Source organism: Aquarana catesbeiana, linkage group LG01 (genome assembly GCF_042186555.1).
Source record: "Aquarana catesbeiana isolate 2022-GZ linkage group LG01, ASM4218655v1, whole genome shotgun sequence".
Lineage (NCBI taxonomy): Eukaryota > Metazoa > Chordata > Amphibia > Anura > Ranidae > Aquarana > Aquarana catesbeiana.
In genome coordinates, this window is record NC_133324.1 from 562,084,999 (window position 1) to 562,103,832 (window position 18,834).

At 42.1% G+C, this 18,834-nt stretch overlaps 1 protein-coding gene across 3 annotated transcripts in view; it reads right to left on the reverse strand.

The window, feature by feature from the left end:
• DOT1L (DOT1 like histone lysine methyltransferase) overlaps positions 1-18,834 on the reverse strand; it is a 226,472-nt gene that overhangs the window by 33,215 nt on the left and 174,423 nt on the right. For all 3 annotated transcript variants that reach the window (XM_073596474.1, XM_073596483.1, XM_073596466.1), the window contains 6 exons: positions 18,020-18,133; positions 7,085-7,176; positions 6,882-6,983; positions 4,987-5,124; positions 4,728-4,853; positions 975-1,444 (listed from right to left, as the gene is read on the reverse strand). In XM_073596474.1, the coding sequence (XP_073452575.1) occupies positions 975-1,444; positions 4,728-4,853; positions 4,987-5,124; positions 6,882-6,983; positions 7,085-7,176; positions 18,020-18,133 (1,042 nt within the window). The remainder of the gene's footprint in view (positions 1-974; positions 1,445-4,727; positions 4,854-4,986; positions 5,125-6,881; positions 6,984-7,084; positions 7,177-18,019; positions 18,134-18,834) is intronic.

Sequence of the window (18,834 nt, forward strand, 5' to 3'; positions counted from 1 at the left end):
TTCCACGATAGTCCTCATGAGGTGCACCAATCAATCTGTGTGCGTATAGGAAAAGTCTTTACACTTTGCAATTGTTTCCATGCCCAAAGGGGCTTGTTTAAGCTGTGCAGAGTCACTTCCTGTTAGGCAAAGGCTAGTGTGCAATAGGTCTGTTATTATTCCACAGTAGAGGGCATTTCGCATGAAACAGTTGCTTGTAATTCAAAAAATGTAGGTGCGGGGAAATCCTGTTAGACTTCTAAAAAAAATTTTGCCAGCAATTACTCACTTAAAGGTAGCCTGCAAATAATCCATGGTCTATTAGTAAGAGTCCTGTACTGTACGATTAAGAAATACTAATTTACTTTTTTATCCTAATTTCTATTTTAGTGCTTAGATCTTCCCCAGCCTCATTGTAGCTGCTTCGTGTAACCCAGTGACAACTGCATGACATTCATCATAACAGAGTTCCCGAAGGTGACAATGATGGAACAGCACTGGACAGGAATTTGAACCATGCAGGACAGGTAATGGAAATCAGGGAGTAACTGCTGTCACATACCAGGATCAAGGACCTTCATAGCAGGATCAACAGGCATTATTTTAACCGAAGCAGTGTTTTTAAAAATATTAAAATTATGTGCATTATGTGTGTTTTTTTTTTCTTAAATAAGAATAGGTTTACATCTAATTTAATACAGAATACCAGGTTATGCAAAACCGTTTTGCAATCGTTTTTCTTTCAACTACATTATAGCAGCATTCCAAAAGCCTTAGCAGCAAACAAAGCATAAAGGTTTACCATTTTTTTTATTGCACCCCTGATAAAACCTAGTATTTTGGAAAGGTTGATATGTGACCTGTAATGAATAACCGCCCAAAGTAAGTTCTACCCATAAAAGCACTACCACCAATGAGCATAAAACACAATTCAAGCTAATTTTCTTTTTCTTAAAAACAGCAAAATAAAAAATAGTGAAGTTTCATAAAATCACCTGTGACTGAAGTCTGCATTTCTGCAGTTAGGCGTTGGCTCTTGATTCAGATGACGCCTCATGGCTATTTTAGCAGGCGAGTATCGGGTGTAGTCTGGTTGAGATTGTCCAGCAGTCCTCTCTCCCTTGTGTCGTGATAAATGTGTTGGTGTATTTAAAACAATGTCAGAATGATCCATGTGGGAAGGAGTACTCTCTTTTGAACATGGCCTATTTCCACCACTGCGGCCTGAATGGTAAAGCTCATAGTGCAACGCATGACCATTTGTGGAGAGCTCTGGGCTTAAACCATTGGGAATGGAGGTCTGAGGAAGATGCACACGTGCATGAGAAGCATCAGTGGAGTAGCGAGCACCAAAACTGCCCTTAGAGCGACTGTTGCTTGATGGAGGATCATCTGGCAAAGTGGAAGACTTCAGCTGAAGTAGCTCATGTTGCCTTTGTAATTTCTCTAACTCAACAATACTAATCTAAAGAAAAGCAAAAAACAAAAACATTTGCAAGACACACATATTTCAGATAAACACTGTGTGGATTCAACCTACCAGCAGCTACACAAAGAAACCACAACTTTACCGATTTCTTACCCATGTCAAACTGGTGCTTTCTGACCTAAATATGGCTGCCTTACTACCTCTGTGGCCCTTGGCTACTGAAACATTGTAAAGGGTAACAGTACGCATGGAAGTAAATGTAAGCCTCAAACAGAGAAAGGCTGCATTACTAGCAACATTTTCACCACAACTGCTACAGTAGCTACATTATTCAGCACCGCTTACCTTGTTCTAGCAATAAGCCTGGTGCATTGGAGAAGGAAAAGTGGGCAAAAGTTATGCTCATAGCTAGTAAAAGGCAGATTATGCCCACTTGTACTCGCCTTGTGAGCAGGTCCTAACTTTATAAAACTGGATAAGTAGTACTGCAGGATGCAAATGTCCTTTTGCACCACAGTACAAATGGGACATTGTGGGGACACAGCAGGTTTTTTTTTTAAATGGTTTAGCAAGACAGTGCCTGTGACTTTCCCCCCAAAACAGTTTACGCTTTAAAAAGAATACAACCACAAACTGGGACAAAGCTCATTATGCCTACTCTTGTTATTTCCACGGTTTGCAAAAGGTTTCTTGCACCATTAATAGGTCTACACATACTCAACTTGCAACAAATAAAGAGATAGGAAATAAAAAGATTTTTTTTTTCTTCTTTAAGTAAATAGGGCTTTCCAGACTACTTTCTCACCTTGATCAGGGCACTCTACCACATGTCACAAGCTGTTATCAAGTGCTTGGGCTTTCATTCACCCATGTTTACCATCCTCGACAGTGTACTCTTCAAGGCTGCCCACACGTCAATTGTTTGTCCAAGCCATAGAACACCTCAGCTTTCTAATAGCCCAAAAACCAAATATCCAGGGCATAGATGTTGCTGGCTTACATTACAAGCATTGCTTGTTGACAATTTATTTAATAATGTTCCTGACCAACCCCATCATCATCTTCCCCAATCTCCCTTAAAGGAGTTGTAAACCCTCAGGGTTTTTCACCTTACTGCATTCTATGCAGTAAGGTGAAAAATCTCCTGTGATGCAGCAGCCCCCCCCCCCCCCCCCCCCAGAGCCCCTCTTTTACGGACCGGAACCCGGTCTTTCCAGTGATGGGGACCGGCACACCAGCTCCAGCTGGCGTCTCGTGTCTGGATTGGATAGATTGATAGCAGCTCAGCCATTGGCTTCTGCTGCTGTCAATCAAATCCAATGACGCGAGAGTCGGGGGGCAAGGCAGAGTCCTGTCTGTCTGTGCAGCAGCAGCAGGACACGGGAGCAGGCCCGCACAAGTGCCCCAAGTTAGAGCGGCTCTACAACAGGGCACTCGAGAAGAGGATGTGCAAGGAGAGCCGCTGAGTGACCCCAGAAGAGGAGGATCGGGACCACTCTGTGCAAAACCAACTGCACAGAGGAGGCAGGAATGACATTTTTTTTGTTATTTAAAAACAAACATTTAAATATTACAAAACATGGTCTCTTTTTCTGGTTTCTAAATAAACAAGAAAACATCCAAAGTCTTAGACAAATCCCTACCATCCAACTTGGTCTATGAACTTCAATGGTCCCAGAATAGCAGGCAAGCAGGTCTAGGCACAGTTGTCTGTCTGACACATAGTGGGGGTAGTAGCAGTTATGTGTTGTTGTGGATTTGTGTTTTTGTGAATGAAAATGCTAAAGGACTAGCGCTGTCATTCATGCCACCAGCTAGTAATCTAGTCTCTCTACCCTGAATAAATGGCAGGTCTGTGCTGTCTTTCCTTTTAGTATAATAACATTTGTTCAGTACAAGGAAAATGGCAGAGTGCAGCAGAAGAGGTCCATGACGGCATAATTAGTGAGAGGTCTATGACTGCTAATTAGTGAGATGTTAAGCCCTAGCAGCTTTCAGAGGAGGCAGGGGTTGTGCAGGCTCTCATACTTCACTGGCCATAATGTCCCTGGTCCTGTGCTGGGAGTCGGATTTAATTTAATATTCATCTACTTGTGAGCAGCGTGATCAGTCAGTGGTGGGGGCGTGTGGTCTAGTACACTAGCTCAACAACCACTGCACAGATTTGAACAGAGTCCTGTTATAAAATTTAGCAAATAAGTAATTTTTCTTCTGCACTCATGCGTGCCGAGGCGGCTGTACTGATGTGCGCTGCTCTGATAAGGCGGCATTGATGATCAGTATCCTGATTATCAGTATAAACAATGTACTCACTGTGCCCTGTCAGCTTTACCAGTTATTGGCTTTCCTTTCCTCACACAGACAGCGTGTGAGGAAAGGAATGCGGATAATTGGCAAGTCTGTTTACATGTGACCAGCTGTGATAGGACACAGCTGATCACATAGTAAAGGGCCGCTGTGATTGGCCTTTTACAACAATATGTGATCAGCTGTCACAGAGGTCACACAGTGCGCGGGAGGTGCGGTTCTGGGAGGACGTCCATGAACGCCCTGCCAGAACTGGAAAGCCGCCCTGTAGCAGTCTTCTGGCTATAGCACAGTAGGGAAGTGGTTAAAAATGGATTTTACTTTTCAACTTGTATGTGAATTTTTACTAGTCAGTTCCTCCACTACTACTCAAGCATCTGCCATATTTTCAAAATTAGGAGCCAGGTAAAAGCACCATGAATAGGACAGAGAAAGCCATAAGAGACATTTAATGGAAATTAATCTTTAGACACTACTGAACCACAATGCTCAGACAAAACAAAACCTGGTTTTGACAGGTACCCACTCCAGGTCAGATTGCTGCAGCAATTAGAACGGAAGTACTCAGAAATACTGAGAATGCACTGTATCTTGTGCTTGTGTTTATTAAAATTTTAGTATTTTTTTTTCTGAGAAAACGCGGTTGATAATCAGTTGCACAAAAATCGTGCAACATAAAAAATATTGCAACTACCAGCATTTTATTCTACAGGGCCTGAGCTTTTTGAAAATACTATAAAATAATTGTTTGGGGGTTATAGTAAATTTCTAGCAAAAAAAAAAAAATCAGATTTTACCATGAGCACAATTATAAAATTGTCCTCAAGGAAACATGGTTAAGATTAGCTGTGTATATTAAACAGACAGCAAACTAGGGCTACTAAAAGGCTATTTAAATATTGGGGGATGGTGCTGGTTTGGCCACAGAGTCAACTGTACCCCATTCCACTAGAGGAATAACTCTTCCAGTATACAAAAGGCTATTTATTTAACCGCTACAGCACAAACATACCTGTAACTCCAAGCAGTGCTTCTGCTTCTCAGAAATCTGGTTTTTCAGTGCCAATTTTTCCTTCATCAAATTTTCCAGGGACAGCGTATTCCAGTCCAGCTTCAATTCTTCACAACGTGCCTTCAACTGAAAAACACAAAGCAACTTAATTCTCAAAAATTTTCTCAGCATGTTGCAAAATTGTTTTTTCTTTTAAACCCATCAGGTTCCCTCTTTCCTATCATTTTTTTTGTAATTTAATGCCACTTCTTTTACTTACCAGCTGCAAACTGCGGTTTCTAAGTTCACTATTTTCCTGCTCTAGCTGTCGGCTCTGTTCCTTCAGTTGTAGATTGTGAGCGGAGATCTCCTTTTGGGCTTGAATGAGATCACTGTAAGTAAGAGCCTTGACTCCCAGCTGCAAAGTCAAAAATCAATGTCAAGTACGTATGGGGGGAGATGAACACATCAATATGCACTATGAGCATTTCTTTGCAACATGGAGGTTGATTTACTAAAGGCAAACATACAGTGCACTGCACTGAGGGAAAGCTCTAAAATTAGGGGAAGGTCAGCTGCATTTCATCATCCAATCATGTACAAACAAAAATGCTGTTTTTTATTTTCCATGCATGTGATTAAAGCAGAGTTCCACCCAAAAGTGGAATTTCTGCTCGTTTGTCTCTGCCCCCCCCACCACGGTGGAACTTTTCAGGGGGGAGGGGGACAGGACAGGGATGGGTACCCGTTTTTGACAGGTCCCCTTGCTGCGGCGCTGTCTCTCGGAAGTTAGGCCCCCTCCTCCTTCCTCCGCCACGCTGATTAGAAAGTGCAGCGCACATGCGCAGTAGGGAACCGGCTGTGAAGTCGAAAAGCTTCACTGCCGAATCCCCTTACCGGTCAATGGCGGCAGGTGCACCCGACAGGCAATCTGAAGATCGGCTGCGGTGCAGACATCGCAGGCTCCCTGGACAGGTAAGTGTCCATATATTAAAAGTCAGCAGCTGCAGTATTTGTAGCTGGTGACTTTTTTTCGTGGGGTGGGCAGACCTCCGCTTTAAGTATTCTTCTCAAAGAAAAACTTTTCATTTACTAAGCTCTGAAGAAAGTGCACTTGCAGTGCACAGTATATTTTCCTTTAGTAAATCAACCCCTTAGCCTTAGCCTACATTTTTTTTTAAATCAGTGTCATACTCCTAAAACCGTGCAAGTGTAATTTTGTAGCATGTTAAATATATTTCAGATATGGTTGCATTTACACCTCTGTTTTCATGCATTTTAACACATATGAAAATGGAATACAGAGCATGTGCATAGGGACTGCACTCACTAGGCTCGCTTGGACAGAGCCATGTCTGAGCTTAATTGTCCTCCCTCTCTTTTCCCCCACTGGTCTGCAATCACACTGGGCTTTAAGTGTTCCAAGTCACACTTACATCATCACCTATGTCAACCAGACTACAATAATCACTGCACTTCTGTGCTCAGTGATCTATGGAGAGTTTAAAGTTCAGGCAGTTTTCACTCACAGTGAGACAAACCATAGCAAACCACTTGAGAATCGTGCCCGGGCCCAATTCTTCCAAGTGGTCTCGGGCATGATTCAGAGAACTCACACAAATTAACAGGACCAAGGAGGTAAACCATTCCTGAGCACAGTTAAAAAAAGGCAGTGTGAATGCACCCGTAATACGATTCTTCTAACGAGAGCCAATTTAGAGAGTTGTTAAAATGTTGTTAGCAAGGTTCTAAACTTTCCTTGAAACACTCATTTAACATGCATTCCCTTAAAAACTTAAAAAAAAAAAACACAGGAAACCTCTGCCCACTTCATTTTGCTTTTAAAAGCAACACATGTAGGACATACCAAAAACTGCACATTCTGACATGCAATAAAATTACTGGTAAAAACAGTATAGTTCTTGCACACGGTACTGATGTTTGAATGATAGATCTTCCTGGCAGAAAGTTCCTGCTCAAAAAACAGGTCAGTATGTGGTCAGTATAGTGAGCGTCTTTACATGCATATGTGTGCATAAAAATTCTTCTACCTGTTATAATGCCAAATAATTTAGGACTGTTGTGGCTTATTGTGCAAAAAATGTTGACCAGTAATACAGATTTTGTGTCATGCCTCTTATATTAAAAAAAAAAAAACTCGTCGGTTTACAATACCTCATCCAGCTTCTGCTGAAACAGTTTTTTGATTTCTTCCTTTTGAACTTGGCAATGTGTAAGAAGTTGTTGGGCAGTACCAAGCAGCTGGGAATTTTTCTCCTAAAAGTTTAAAGAAAATCTGTATCAGTATAGAAAAAACGTCAGCTAAAAAAAAATCATGTCTGAGAATAAAGAAAAAGAGGTCCAGTTAAATAACATACTTTTTCCTTATGTAACAGTTGCTGCAGTCCAGCTTTGTAATGGGGAGTCTTCATGTAAGACATAAGTTGCAGGTACTGTACCCTAAATGAGTCTGAGACAGAAAAATCAGTGAAGAGCTGCACATAACGTTAAATGGATAAAAGATTCAACAAACTCAGGAAAGAGCTCTCCCTGTATTTAATACTTACAAGAAGATAAACCTGTGGGTTTAGAGAGACTACTCCTGGAAAAATTATTTCTTAAAAAAAGGTACATACTACACCTTTGTTCCAAAGAACAGCACCAGCAATAAAACCGTTCATAAAAAAGATGGTATGTTTCCATGACTTGGAAAAAAAATCAGTGATAACTAATGATATTCAGATTCACCACAAAAGAAGGCAAAAATAAATGCATAAAGCGGGAGCAAGCCATAATCTAAAAAGACTCAGTACACATGCAACATTAAAAAAATTAATTAAAACGGAGTTTTACACTGCTCCATAATAACTAATGAGTCTTTTGGAATTGGCCCTGATTAGACCTGAAAAAGCAACAGCGGCCCTGTTAACAAGTAGCTGCTTTAAAGACAACTTCTAGCAACTAGCAAAAGAGTTTGCCTTTCACAAATGGACCTGCAAGATCCGATAAAATCAAAGAATACGTGATATTCTACATTGATAAGATACTGATTCCTAACATATGCTGAGGAATCTAATTTTCTCTTCTTTTTTTATACAAAATCTGTTCTACCTTTCTCTACATTTGAAACCTGCTGTCATACTCATTAATTTTCTTTTTCCTCGAAAACAAAGGTCTGTGCTTAAACACCTATATGTAAGAGAAACAAAGCCTCTTTTTTAATAGGCTGATCACAGAAAATGGCACAAGACATACCAGGACAGGGCAAACTATGAACCAAAATGAAAACTTATTTAATTATTTTAAAAAAGTTACAATGAATATAAAAAAAATTAATTTAGGAGCCCATGTGTCGTTTTGGCATATCTGGCAATTTCTCTCATCTCCAAGCGCTGATCCTCTCCTAAGCTGATCCTCATTCCTTTGTTCTCTTCCCTTCTCAGGCCTTTATTGCTCTACTTTTTTTGCACAACGTTCTTAAAAACGATTATTTCTCAAACATATCTATCCCCTATGCTAAATGAACCATTTTGGAAACAGAACTCCAAATGCTTTAGCAAAGCAGACACTCCATCTTGCTATTAAAAATAGAGGCATGCATTTTTGTTTAGGTTATGTCCCTTCACACCTAAAGCCCAAATATAGCTTGTCGTACATAAGATAAATGCAGGGTGCTAAAACATAGCATGTCTTTTTAATTGTGCTCCAGCCTGAAATGCCAAATCCTTTTAGCAGTACGACAATAAAGACACTGCTCTTTAGCAGCCCCGACACGGACTCCACACATTCTTCAGCCACTGTATCCCCTACTACAACCACATTCTGCACCTCCCGCCACCTCATTCTACACCCCCTCCCCCCCACTGCCCCATATTCTGCATACCCTGTATCCCCTACTACAAACATTCTGCACCCCCCCACCACCTCATTCTACACCCCCTCCCCCACACTGCCCCATATTCTGCATACCCTGTATCCCCTACTACAACCACATTCTGCACCTCCTGCCACCTCATTCTACACCCCCTCCCCCCCACTGCCACAGATTCTGCATACCCGGTTTTCCCTACTACAAACATTCTGCACCCCCCACCACCTCATTCTACACCCCCCCCCCCACTGCCCCATATTCTGCATACCCTGTATCCCCTACTACAACCACATTCTGCACCCCCCACCACCTCATTCTACACCCCCCTCCTGCCACTGCCCCATACCCTGTATCCCCCAAATTCTGCACCACCCCCACTACAACACAGTCAACACCCCTTGCACCCCCATTACCCCATGTTCTGCATAATCTGCACCCCCACTACCTTTTATTCTGCATCCCCCCTATAGCCCACCTTTTGTAGCCCCTAATACCTCACTATGCTCCACCCTCTAAGAGGAAAATTCAACTAGACAGTGGTATTAAAGGAGAAAAAAAAAAATTTTAATTCACACAAACCAAAGCTCATGGATAGATTTTCCACATATGGGTGGAACCTGTTAATTCATTGCACTAATAGTTGTGCAGAATCTTTGATGATTATTGCAATGGCTTCATAGGTCCCCACTGTTTTAGTGACTCGCCATCAAAAAGAAAACTACAGATCAAACACAGAAACAAGCACAGCCAAGTGAGCTTTGACATACATATTGTTTTTATTCTCTCAGTATATGTAAACCTGCGCTGTTCAACACTGGTGGTCATCAGGACTCCCCAAGAGTGCAATTTTACACAGATAACCAACTTTAACCGAAACCACCATTACTTCTAGGGTTTGTTCATTAACAACAAAACGATGAGTTGTGACAGGGGTTTTAAATTGAAAGGAAAAAAAAGCTGCGTTAGACTTACCGGTAACTCCTTTTCTGAGTCTTCCAGTACAGCCCAAGAGACCTAGGGCTCCTCCTACCAGGACAGGAAGCACATTAACCCCCACCAGATAAAAGGGTGGTCCCACAGGCCCCATGTCAGTATTCTCGAGAACCTTAGGACAACCCTGTAAAATATATGCATAATACACATAAGACAAAACCGGATGGGAATCCGGCTGTCCTGGAAGACTCTCAGAAAAGGAGTTACCGGCAAGTCAAACTCAGCTTTTCTCTAAGCGTCTTCCAGGACAGCCCATGAGACTATGAGCCAGAACTTACCAGTCTAGGGAGGGACAACTGCCTGAAGGACCTTACGACCAAATGCCTGCACCTGAGCAGATAGGAGATCCAGGCGATAATGCTTAATGAAGGTCGAAAAACTGGACCATGTGGCAGCCCTGCAAGTTTGTTCTGGTGAGGCTCCAGCCCTCTCAGCCCAAGACGCAGACAAGGCTCTTGTTGAATGCGCAGTGACAAAAAGGCAGAGGAACTTCCCTAATTTTGTGAGTTTCAGAAATAGCTTGCTTTACCATCTAGCTAAGGTTGCTTTAGATGCACTCTTTCCCTTGTGTGCGCCTGAAAAGAGGACAAACAAGGCGTCTGTTTTTCTAAAGGTCTTGGTGATCTCAAGGTAGATGAGAAGAATTCTTCTCACGTCTAAAAACAAAATTTTCTTTCTTGGTCGCCCTTTTGCAAACTAAAAAAAGGTTGGCAGTACAATGTCCTGGGATCTGTGGCATGTACTGGCCACTTTAGGCAGAAATCCTGGATCAGTTTTCAAAATAACCCAATCCTCAAAAATTGTAAGGAAAGGCTCCGTCACTGATAACTCACTTACACTATGAGCTGAGGCAATTGCCACAAGAATAATTGTTTTTAAGTTAAGTAACTTAACTGAAATATCCTCTAGGGGCTCAAAAGGGAATTCAAAAGAGTTTGAAGCACCAGGGATAGGTCCCAGGTTGGACAACTTCTAACCACTACTGGCCTGGACCTAGAAATTGATTTTAAGAATCTAGCTATAGTGGGATTTTCCAAGAGAAAAAATTGGAGAAAAACACCGATAGGTGCCGCCTGTACTAACTGAAGGTACTAACTGAAAGACATTTGTCGACACACTCTTGAAAAACTAAAATCTTAGATTTTCAGATAACCATGAGTTAAAGTTCTTCCAAACCTTGGAATATGTGGCCCTAGTGACTGGTTTTCTGCAATTTACCAGGGTCTTGACTACTTTGTCAGAGAACCCCCGGGCGCTTAGTATCTTTTCTTCAGATACCAGGCCGTCAAGTTTAAGGAAACCACCTGTGGGTGCGACACTGCACCCTGTGATAATAAGTGTTCTCGCTTTGGAAGACTCAGAGGGGGCTATGAGACCAGAGTCTAACAGCGAAAACCATGGCCTCTTGGGACAAAAAGGGGCTATTAGGATAAGATCTGTTTCTTCTAGAAGAAACTTCCGAAGGACTTCTGGAATTAGCCTGATTGTCGGGAGGCATAACAGAGGCCGAATGACCACGGATTCGCCAGAGCATCGATCCCCAATGATTGATCCACTGCGATGCATAGTAGCCCATTATGCTTTTCCCTTGCAGGGAAATAAATAGGAAGTAAAACCCATCATGGTTTACTTCCTCTTTAAGCCATAGGCTTCTTCTGGCCGAATTCACTAAGGCCGAGGTCCTAGCTGTCATTCTTACCAACTCTGCGAAAGAATCAGCCAAAAACCCCACTGCACGAAAGAGGAGAGGGAAAGATGTCGGAATCTGCTCTCTAGAGGTACCTGCCAACAAGTGTGTTTGTATTTGTGTCAACCATACTTCTAAATTTCTGGCTACACAAGTGGAGGCCAGAGTCGGTTTAAGATTCCCAATGGCTGAGTCCCAGGCTCTGTGAAGAAGGGTATCACCTCTTCTATCCATCGGATCCCTAAGTGTGCCCATATCTTCAAACGCTAGGGTCCAAGTTTTTAGAAACTTTTGAAAGAGGTGCGTTTAACTTAGGATATTTGTTCCATGGCTGCGCTGTGTCCTTTTCAAATGGAAACCTTATTTTAAGGTTACTGGAAAAGAAAAGGTTTTCTCTCTGGATTTTTTTTACTCCAGCTTGATAGTATCAAGAAGGGAACCATGCACAGGAAAAAACTCTAGCCTTTTTCTTATGTAAACCTCTGTACATATGGTCATGTTTAGACAAATGTACCTTCTCCTCTTCTATATCAAGTGTCCTATAGATAGCCCTGTAATAAGTCATCTATATCCTCCAATGATAACTTATACCTCAAGCTCCTTGCGGACTCTTTATCCCTGGGCCCTGTATCTGACCCCCATTCATCCGGAGAAGACTGGGCAGATCCAGCGTCAGCCTCTGAGTCTTCATGCTCCGCACTCTGCTGTGGAGCGCTAGGACCGGCTGAAGTTTTAACTGGGGATGGACCCTCTGAGGGAACCTGAATTTTGTCTATTAGAGTTTTAAACGAGCTAAACGTGGACGTAAGCTCATCTCCAACAGAAGTCATCATTTTCTGACAGGAGACTACTGAGTCATCCTTAACTAGGTGTGGCAAACTGCTTTGCTCCATGAGGTGCTCAATTTGCTTCCGCAAACTGCACATTTCCTTTTTGGTGGCTGCGCTTGGGCCTTGTCCTGAGTCTTGGCCTGCAAGAGAATAAATGACCCCAATACATTTTAATGCCACATACACTCCATAACATCCCGTGCAGGAGGAAAGGAAAAATGTGCCCCCTTCACCTAGTCCCTACTGGTTAAAAAGGGGAGAACACTCACAGGATGTGCAAGCAAGTAAAATACACTTCAGGCTTACCTGTGAGGTGCTGGTGTTAGAGCCTGCTTCCGCTGCCTGCGCAGGTGTCGCAGAGGTGTCCATCCTGCCCCTGTAGTGGTCCGCAGCCTCTGCTGGGTTTCACTGTTTTAAACACCAGCCTCCCAGCGTCCCTGTTCGCGCCGTTTTTAGAGAAAGGAACAAGTGTCTCCAGCGCCCGCCGATGACATCACACACCCCAGAAGTGACCCTGCCGGATACTTCCTGTGGGCCAGCTTGGAACACATAAGTTCCACCCCTTCACGCGCGTGGCTTCCTCTCTTCCCCTGCACACTCCAGCCATGCTGTTTAACAAGGAGAGAGCAGCCGACTGCCACCATGCAAAATTATGGTAAACTCTGCGCTCAGTATACTACCGGGTTGCAGCCTCCCCTAATCAGTTCCCAAAAGAAACTTACAAAAAATAAAAGCAAAAAAGTGGGGTGAGTGGCGCTACCCTAATAACTATCAGGTGAGGGTAATCAGTGAATAAATTAAAAATGAGGTAGATACTACCTATAATAGGGGAAGTTACTCTCCCTGATTACTGTATCAGTATCCCAGATACTGATACAGATACTGACAGACATTCCATTTGAAAGGATGTAGAGAGGAGACATTGCAGGATCTGGAGACAGAGGAGCCCTGAGAAGCCGCTAAATAACCCTTTGGGCACGGTGACTGGCGATGTGCTGAATGGAACATCTTTTTGGATACCTTGATCTGGTGGAGCGAGTTGCAGAGGCCCGATAGGCCACAAGAGGCTACGGACGGACCACTGGCAGCACTACCAAGGGAGACTACCTACGGCTATCCATACATGCCTATTACCCCTGTAGGGGTAACAGGGGCTGGTGAGTGGGGACCCATTAGGGGGAGCACACGAGTCACTTGATTGTTTTGAACATTTGGTTATTTTGGAGCTTCACCATCTTTAACACTGTTTTGGGGACTTTTTTTTTCACACACATATACTCTTTTGAAGCAATATTTTTTTGATGAACTTTTGATAACTTTAGGACTATTTACGGCTCACTATAACATTATTATTAAGGTTTATCACTATATATGATTAGCCTTAGAGGTCGACCGATATGGGTTTTTCTCTGGCCGATGCCGATGCCGATATTTAGAAATCACGGTGGCCGATGGCCGATATGTGATGCCGATTTTTTTGGGCCGATATATTTGGCCGATTTTTTTTTTCCTTTCTTTTTTCCCTTCATCTCATAAAATCTAACAGTTAGACCCCTTTCACACTGGGGCGTTTTTCAGGCGCTTTTGGGCTAAAAATAGCACCTGTAAAGTGCCTGTAAAACGGCTCCCCTGCAGTCTCAGTGTGAGATCCCGAGTGCTTTCACACTGAGGCGATGCGCTGGCAGGGTGTTAAAAAAAAGTCCTGCAAACGGCATCTTTGGAGCGGTGTATACCACTCCTCCACCACTCCTGCCCATTGAAATGAATGCGCACCGCTGCCGAAGCGCCTGCAAAGCGTTTTGGCAGCGGCGCATTTAACCCCTTCCTCGGCCGCTAGCTGGGTTATAAGCGCCCCGCTAGCAGCCGAATAGCGCCTCTAAAATGACGGTAAAGCGCCGCTAAAACTAGCAGCGTTTTACCATCAACGCCTGCCCGCTCCAGTGTGAAAGCAGCCTTAAGTAATACAGAAATTTTTTTTCATTTAAACATTAAACAAAACAAACCTTCAATCAGTTCACTTGTATGTATAATTTAGAAAAAAAACCTAAAAAAAAAAAAAAAAAAAAAAAAAAAAACTATCTTAAAATAATAAATACACAAAAACAGGTAATCAAAACTTTTGGACGAAAAACAATGGGCTAACTTTACTGCTTATTTTTTTTTTTTAATTCATTACTGTATTTTTTTTTTTTAAATTGCGTTTGAAAGACCGCTGCGCAAATACCGTGTGACATAAAATATTGCAACAATCACCATTTTATTCCCTAGGGTCTCTGCTAAAAAAATATATATAATGTTTGGGGGTTCTAAGTGATTTTCTAGCAGAAAATACAGGATTTTTACTTGTAAGCAACAAGTGTCAGAAAAGATTTAGTCTTTAAATGGTTAAACTGAAAACTTCTACACATGGAGTTCAGTCTATTGATAAAAAGAACCTGAAAGATACAAATGTATCTTCTTATCGTACTTGGCAGGCTGCCCAGAGGAGGAGAGAATCCTCTCCACAGATAACTTAGGGAAACTTGCATTAACTTCTATTACAGAAGTCATTTGCAAGTCACGGCTGAAGTTATAATCGGCCTTTTTTATCAGCACAATCGGCCGATGCCGATTAAGTAAAAAACGCCAAATATCGGCCGATATGTCGGCCGGCCGATATATCGGTCGACCTCTAATTAGCCTCATTGGTCATCTTATATGTATATGCCACTTTTGATCTAGTTTATTTACACTTTACATATTTATGAGGTTACTATGATTGGTTTATTATGTTTGTGTATCTAATATTTATTATTTGATTATTTATCAATTGAGCACTGTCACGTGGAGGGTGCACACTTTATGTACAATCAGGGAGACTAACTTCCCCTATTATAGGTAGTATCTACCTAATTTTTAATTTATTCACTGATTACCCTCACCTGATACTTATTAGGGTAGCACCACTCACCCCACTGCCGCCATACGGCTCGTGGACCGGAGCTTCGATGTACACCACGGTGCTGGCATTTCCCATGCACTGAGAAGCAGGCAGCAGCCACAATCCTACTCCCCTAGTGGATGTGCCACTCTGGGACAAGAAGGTAGGAATACTGCCCCAAAAACGCCACAGGAGCTATGCTCATGAGACCTAGGGGAACCAGTCCAGGAAACACGTTACCCCCTCATCCAGAGGAAACACTAATACTGACATGGGGCCTGGAGTACCGCCCTTTTATCTGGTGGGGGTTAACGTGTTTCCTGTCCTGGTAGGAGGAGCCCTAGGTCTCATGGGCTGCCCTGGAAGACGCTAAGAAAAATCTTTTTGACATCTGCTTGAAATGAATACTAAAGCCTGGTACACACTACCAGTTTTTTCTTTCAACCCAGCAGGGCTGAAGGAAAAAAAAAAAGGAAAGCTGAGGGGGATCCGCTGTACTAACAATCTGATGTTAGTCCCGCGATCTCCCCTGTCGTGCTATTGTGTTCTGATAGGGGGATGCCCCCAGCAGAACACTCTGGTCAGTGCACCTTTTTCCATACCCCTTCGACAGAAGGACAAGCTGCTGTACACACAGTCCGAATGTCAGCTGGTGCCGCCCAACGTTCAGCCTGTGTGTACTAGGCATAAAGAATCCCAACTAACACACCAAGCTTACATAAAGTGATTGTAAAAAAGTCCATGACTTGTAATTGTAGACCGCCATTCAACTGTGCATCATTTTCACTAAACTGGATCTGATCAGTAGATTCTGAGAAAGAAATGCAGCTCTCCATCTGAGAAACCATGGCAAAAACCATGACAAGTCAAACTGAGCGTGACTGAAAAAAGTACAAAAATAGACTGCTTTTGTTCAGACGGTTCAGTGAAAACAGCATGTCAAAACCATCATAAAATACAGAGGTACAAGAACTAGCTTAATATGGAATGCTTGCATTTTCCTGTATAGGTTGTGAGTTAACCCCCACTCTTTGAATGTCATTATTGGTCCATCAGGTTTGCAAAGTGCATTAGAAGACCAGTAAGGGAACAAATTTGACTTCACAGGAAAAATTCCAAATTAGCCTATATTCAGCTACCTTCATTTTTAGGTCTACTGGTCATTTTGACATGTGGATTTTACTAAATATAACTCAGGAATCAGGAAGAAACAACTAACCTGAATTTCATCCCAGGTTAAAAAAAAAAAAAAAAAAGGGGAGGGGGGGGGCAGGGTGTTAGGAAAGAAAAGCAGAAGTAAATGTAGTGAGACAAGAACTGGATGAAACAAAAGGAGTGCAGGAAAATATAAAACTAAAAACTACGAGTAAAAAAAGAATATAGGATGAGGGTTGTTACAATAGATGCAGAAATCACAGAGCAAACAAAACAAAAACAAAAAAAAAAAAAAGAAAAAAGAAAACAAAAAAGCAAAAACAGACATATTTTGACAAAATGAATTTCAAGAACATCTAAATAAACCATATCTAGCAGGAATATATACAGAAATACTGTAGAATATAAACAAAAATGAAAAAATGATATGCAGAGAGTGAAGAAATCATGACAGGGACTGGGAGAATAGTAAAATATAAACGAGAGAACAAGTGGGCAGACTGAATGGCAGAGAGCCTGTGCTCAAGCCTTGGTAAAGAAGGTTAACCACGATCACCCGAGAGGCTCCACTGCCGAAAGCAGCTGCTAAACGGGGAGGTGACAGATAAGGGTGAGGCCAGAACCTTCAGCGGCGAATAATGCTGCTAGAGAAAGGCAGAATGTCAGACAGAGAACATTAAAAATAGGTCAGACATTAAGCACATCTCTTTAATTTAAAACTTTGCCTCAGTACAACTGAACTATATATAAAATGTCATTCTACAGAATTAATTCCCTTAGTCACAAAACTAAGCTGCCTTATTGACAATTGTGGTAAACGTCACCCCAAGAAGTCATTGGACTCTTCCGGAAACAATTTGGTCATTATATGGCTAGTGGAGCCATTTTGGTACGTCAACTATTAGTGAACAATACAGATTAAACACCTTTCTACATAGTCTTGTCACAAAATGTCAGTTTAGTCTTCAATTAAAGCGAAACTAAACCCACTCGTTTAACCGTTTCCCAAAACAGTGAGGGCCAGCTCACACATAGCAGTGAACAGCATTTTTCTGCACTGGAAAAATGCCAGTTACTGCTAGAAGATACATCTTATTTGCACTGCAAATCACCATGGAGGTGTGATGCAGTGATCTGCAATAAAATGCAGACATGCTGTATTTTACTGCAGCATTCTGGGCAGGATTGCATGTCACTGTCATGAAGCACAGCAGAGAGTGACATGAATGGCGTAGCACTTTTGTGCACTTAAAATAAAGTTGCATACAAAAAAGGAAAAAAAAAAAAAAAAAAAAAAGAAAACAAAAAAAAAAAAAGGAGCTGTGTGATGCTCTAAAAAGTGTGCCACACTACCCCCTACTGCCAGCTCACTGCAGCTGGAACAGAAAGCTGCCACAAAACTATTGCAGTTTAGTGTGCGACAGCTGTACAGGGCAGTGTGAAAAGGCCTTTACATTCAAAGCATGCCATAAATTATATATAACTGTTGCCATTACTAGTGTGCTTATGTTAGCTCTCAAGTAAACTGTCAAGCCATCAAATGGCTGGTGTCAGAGCTTATCAAATGTGCAGCAAAATGGCAACTGCAGATCCAAGAAGGGCCAAGTGGCAGCTCTTTATTTGGCTATAAAAAAATAGGAGGATTTAGTTGCGCTTTAAGTTACTTTCCAGTCCCTGATTTTCCTTACAGCTCATCATATGTCATGTTGCCATTAATCAAGGCAATACAATGAAATACCAGAGCTTACCCAGAAGAATGGCGTTATCCATGGTAACTGCTTCTTGAAGGTATTGATCTCCTCTCTAGAGTACAAGATAGCGGACTTATGCTACAAAAGACTGTTGTAACATTCTTACCAAGCAGCTTCTGCAGTGCTGGGGGTGTGGGACAAGACATCAGCTGGTTGGAAGGTTGACGCTGTGCTTTCAGAGGTAGCTGGTAATGGGGACTTTGAGGTGACTTGCAGGAATCTACAAAGAGAAAAAATTAAAATAAATTTGCTACCAGTTTAATGTTCAAAAACAAACAAAAAAAAAACCCAAAAAATTCTGTGTGCAGCAGATATATTTAGCAGAATATTGTTAAAAGGTTCTTTGAAAGAAAAAAAAAATGAACTCAAAATCGGTTTCGATGATAGGTTTTTCTCAAATTGGACTAGAAAAATTGGCTTTTTCTGACAGGAAGGCTCAGCCTGGCGATTATACTGTCTCCTGCATTAGGAATGGATATTGGCAACAACTACCATACCTCAGTTTTCACAGAGTACAACAATCCTATTTTCCTTCTCATCCATTGAGTGACAGGAGTTTGTAGACTGCTGGGACATGCAGTTCAACAGAAGTGTGGGCAAAATAACAGAAGGCCAACAGACCCAAACCCAAGTCCCCACCCCCAAAAACGAAGGAATGCCCAACACCCAAAGCTTGCATCAGGTGAGGCCTGAATATGTACCAATGATTAAAGCAAAAAAAAAAAAAAAAAAAAAAAAAAGAAAGCACTCACATATAGTAGACTGTCCCTTGACAGTGTAATCAGACCCTAAAAATCATAAGGGGGAGGGGGAAGAGAAAGAAAGAAAGGAGGAAGAAGAGAGAGAAAGAAAGGAGGGGGAAGAGAGAGAAAGAAAGGAGGGGGAAGAGAGAGAAAGAAAGGAGGGGGAAGAGAGAGAAAG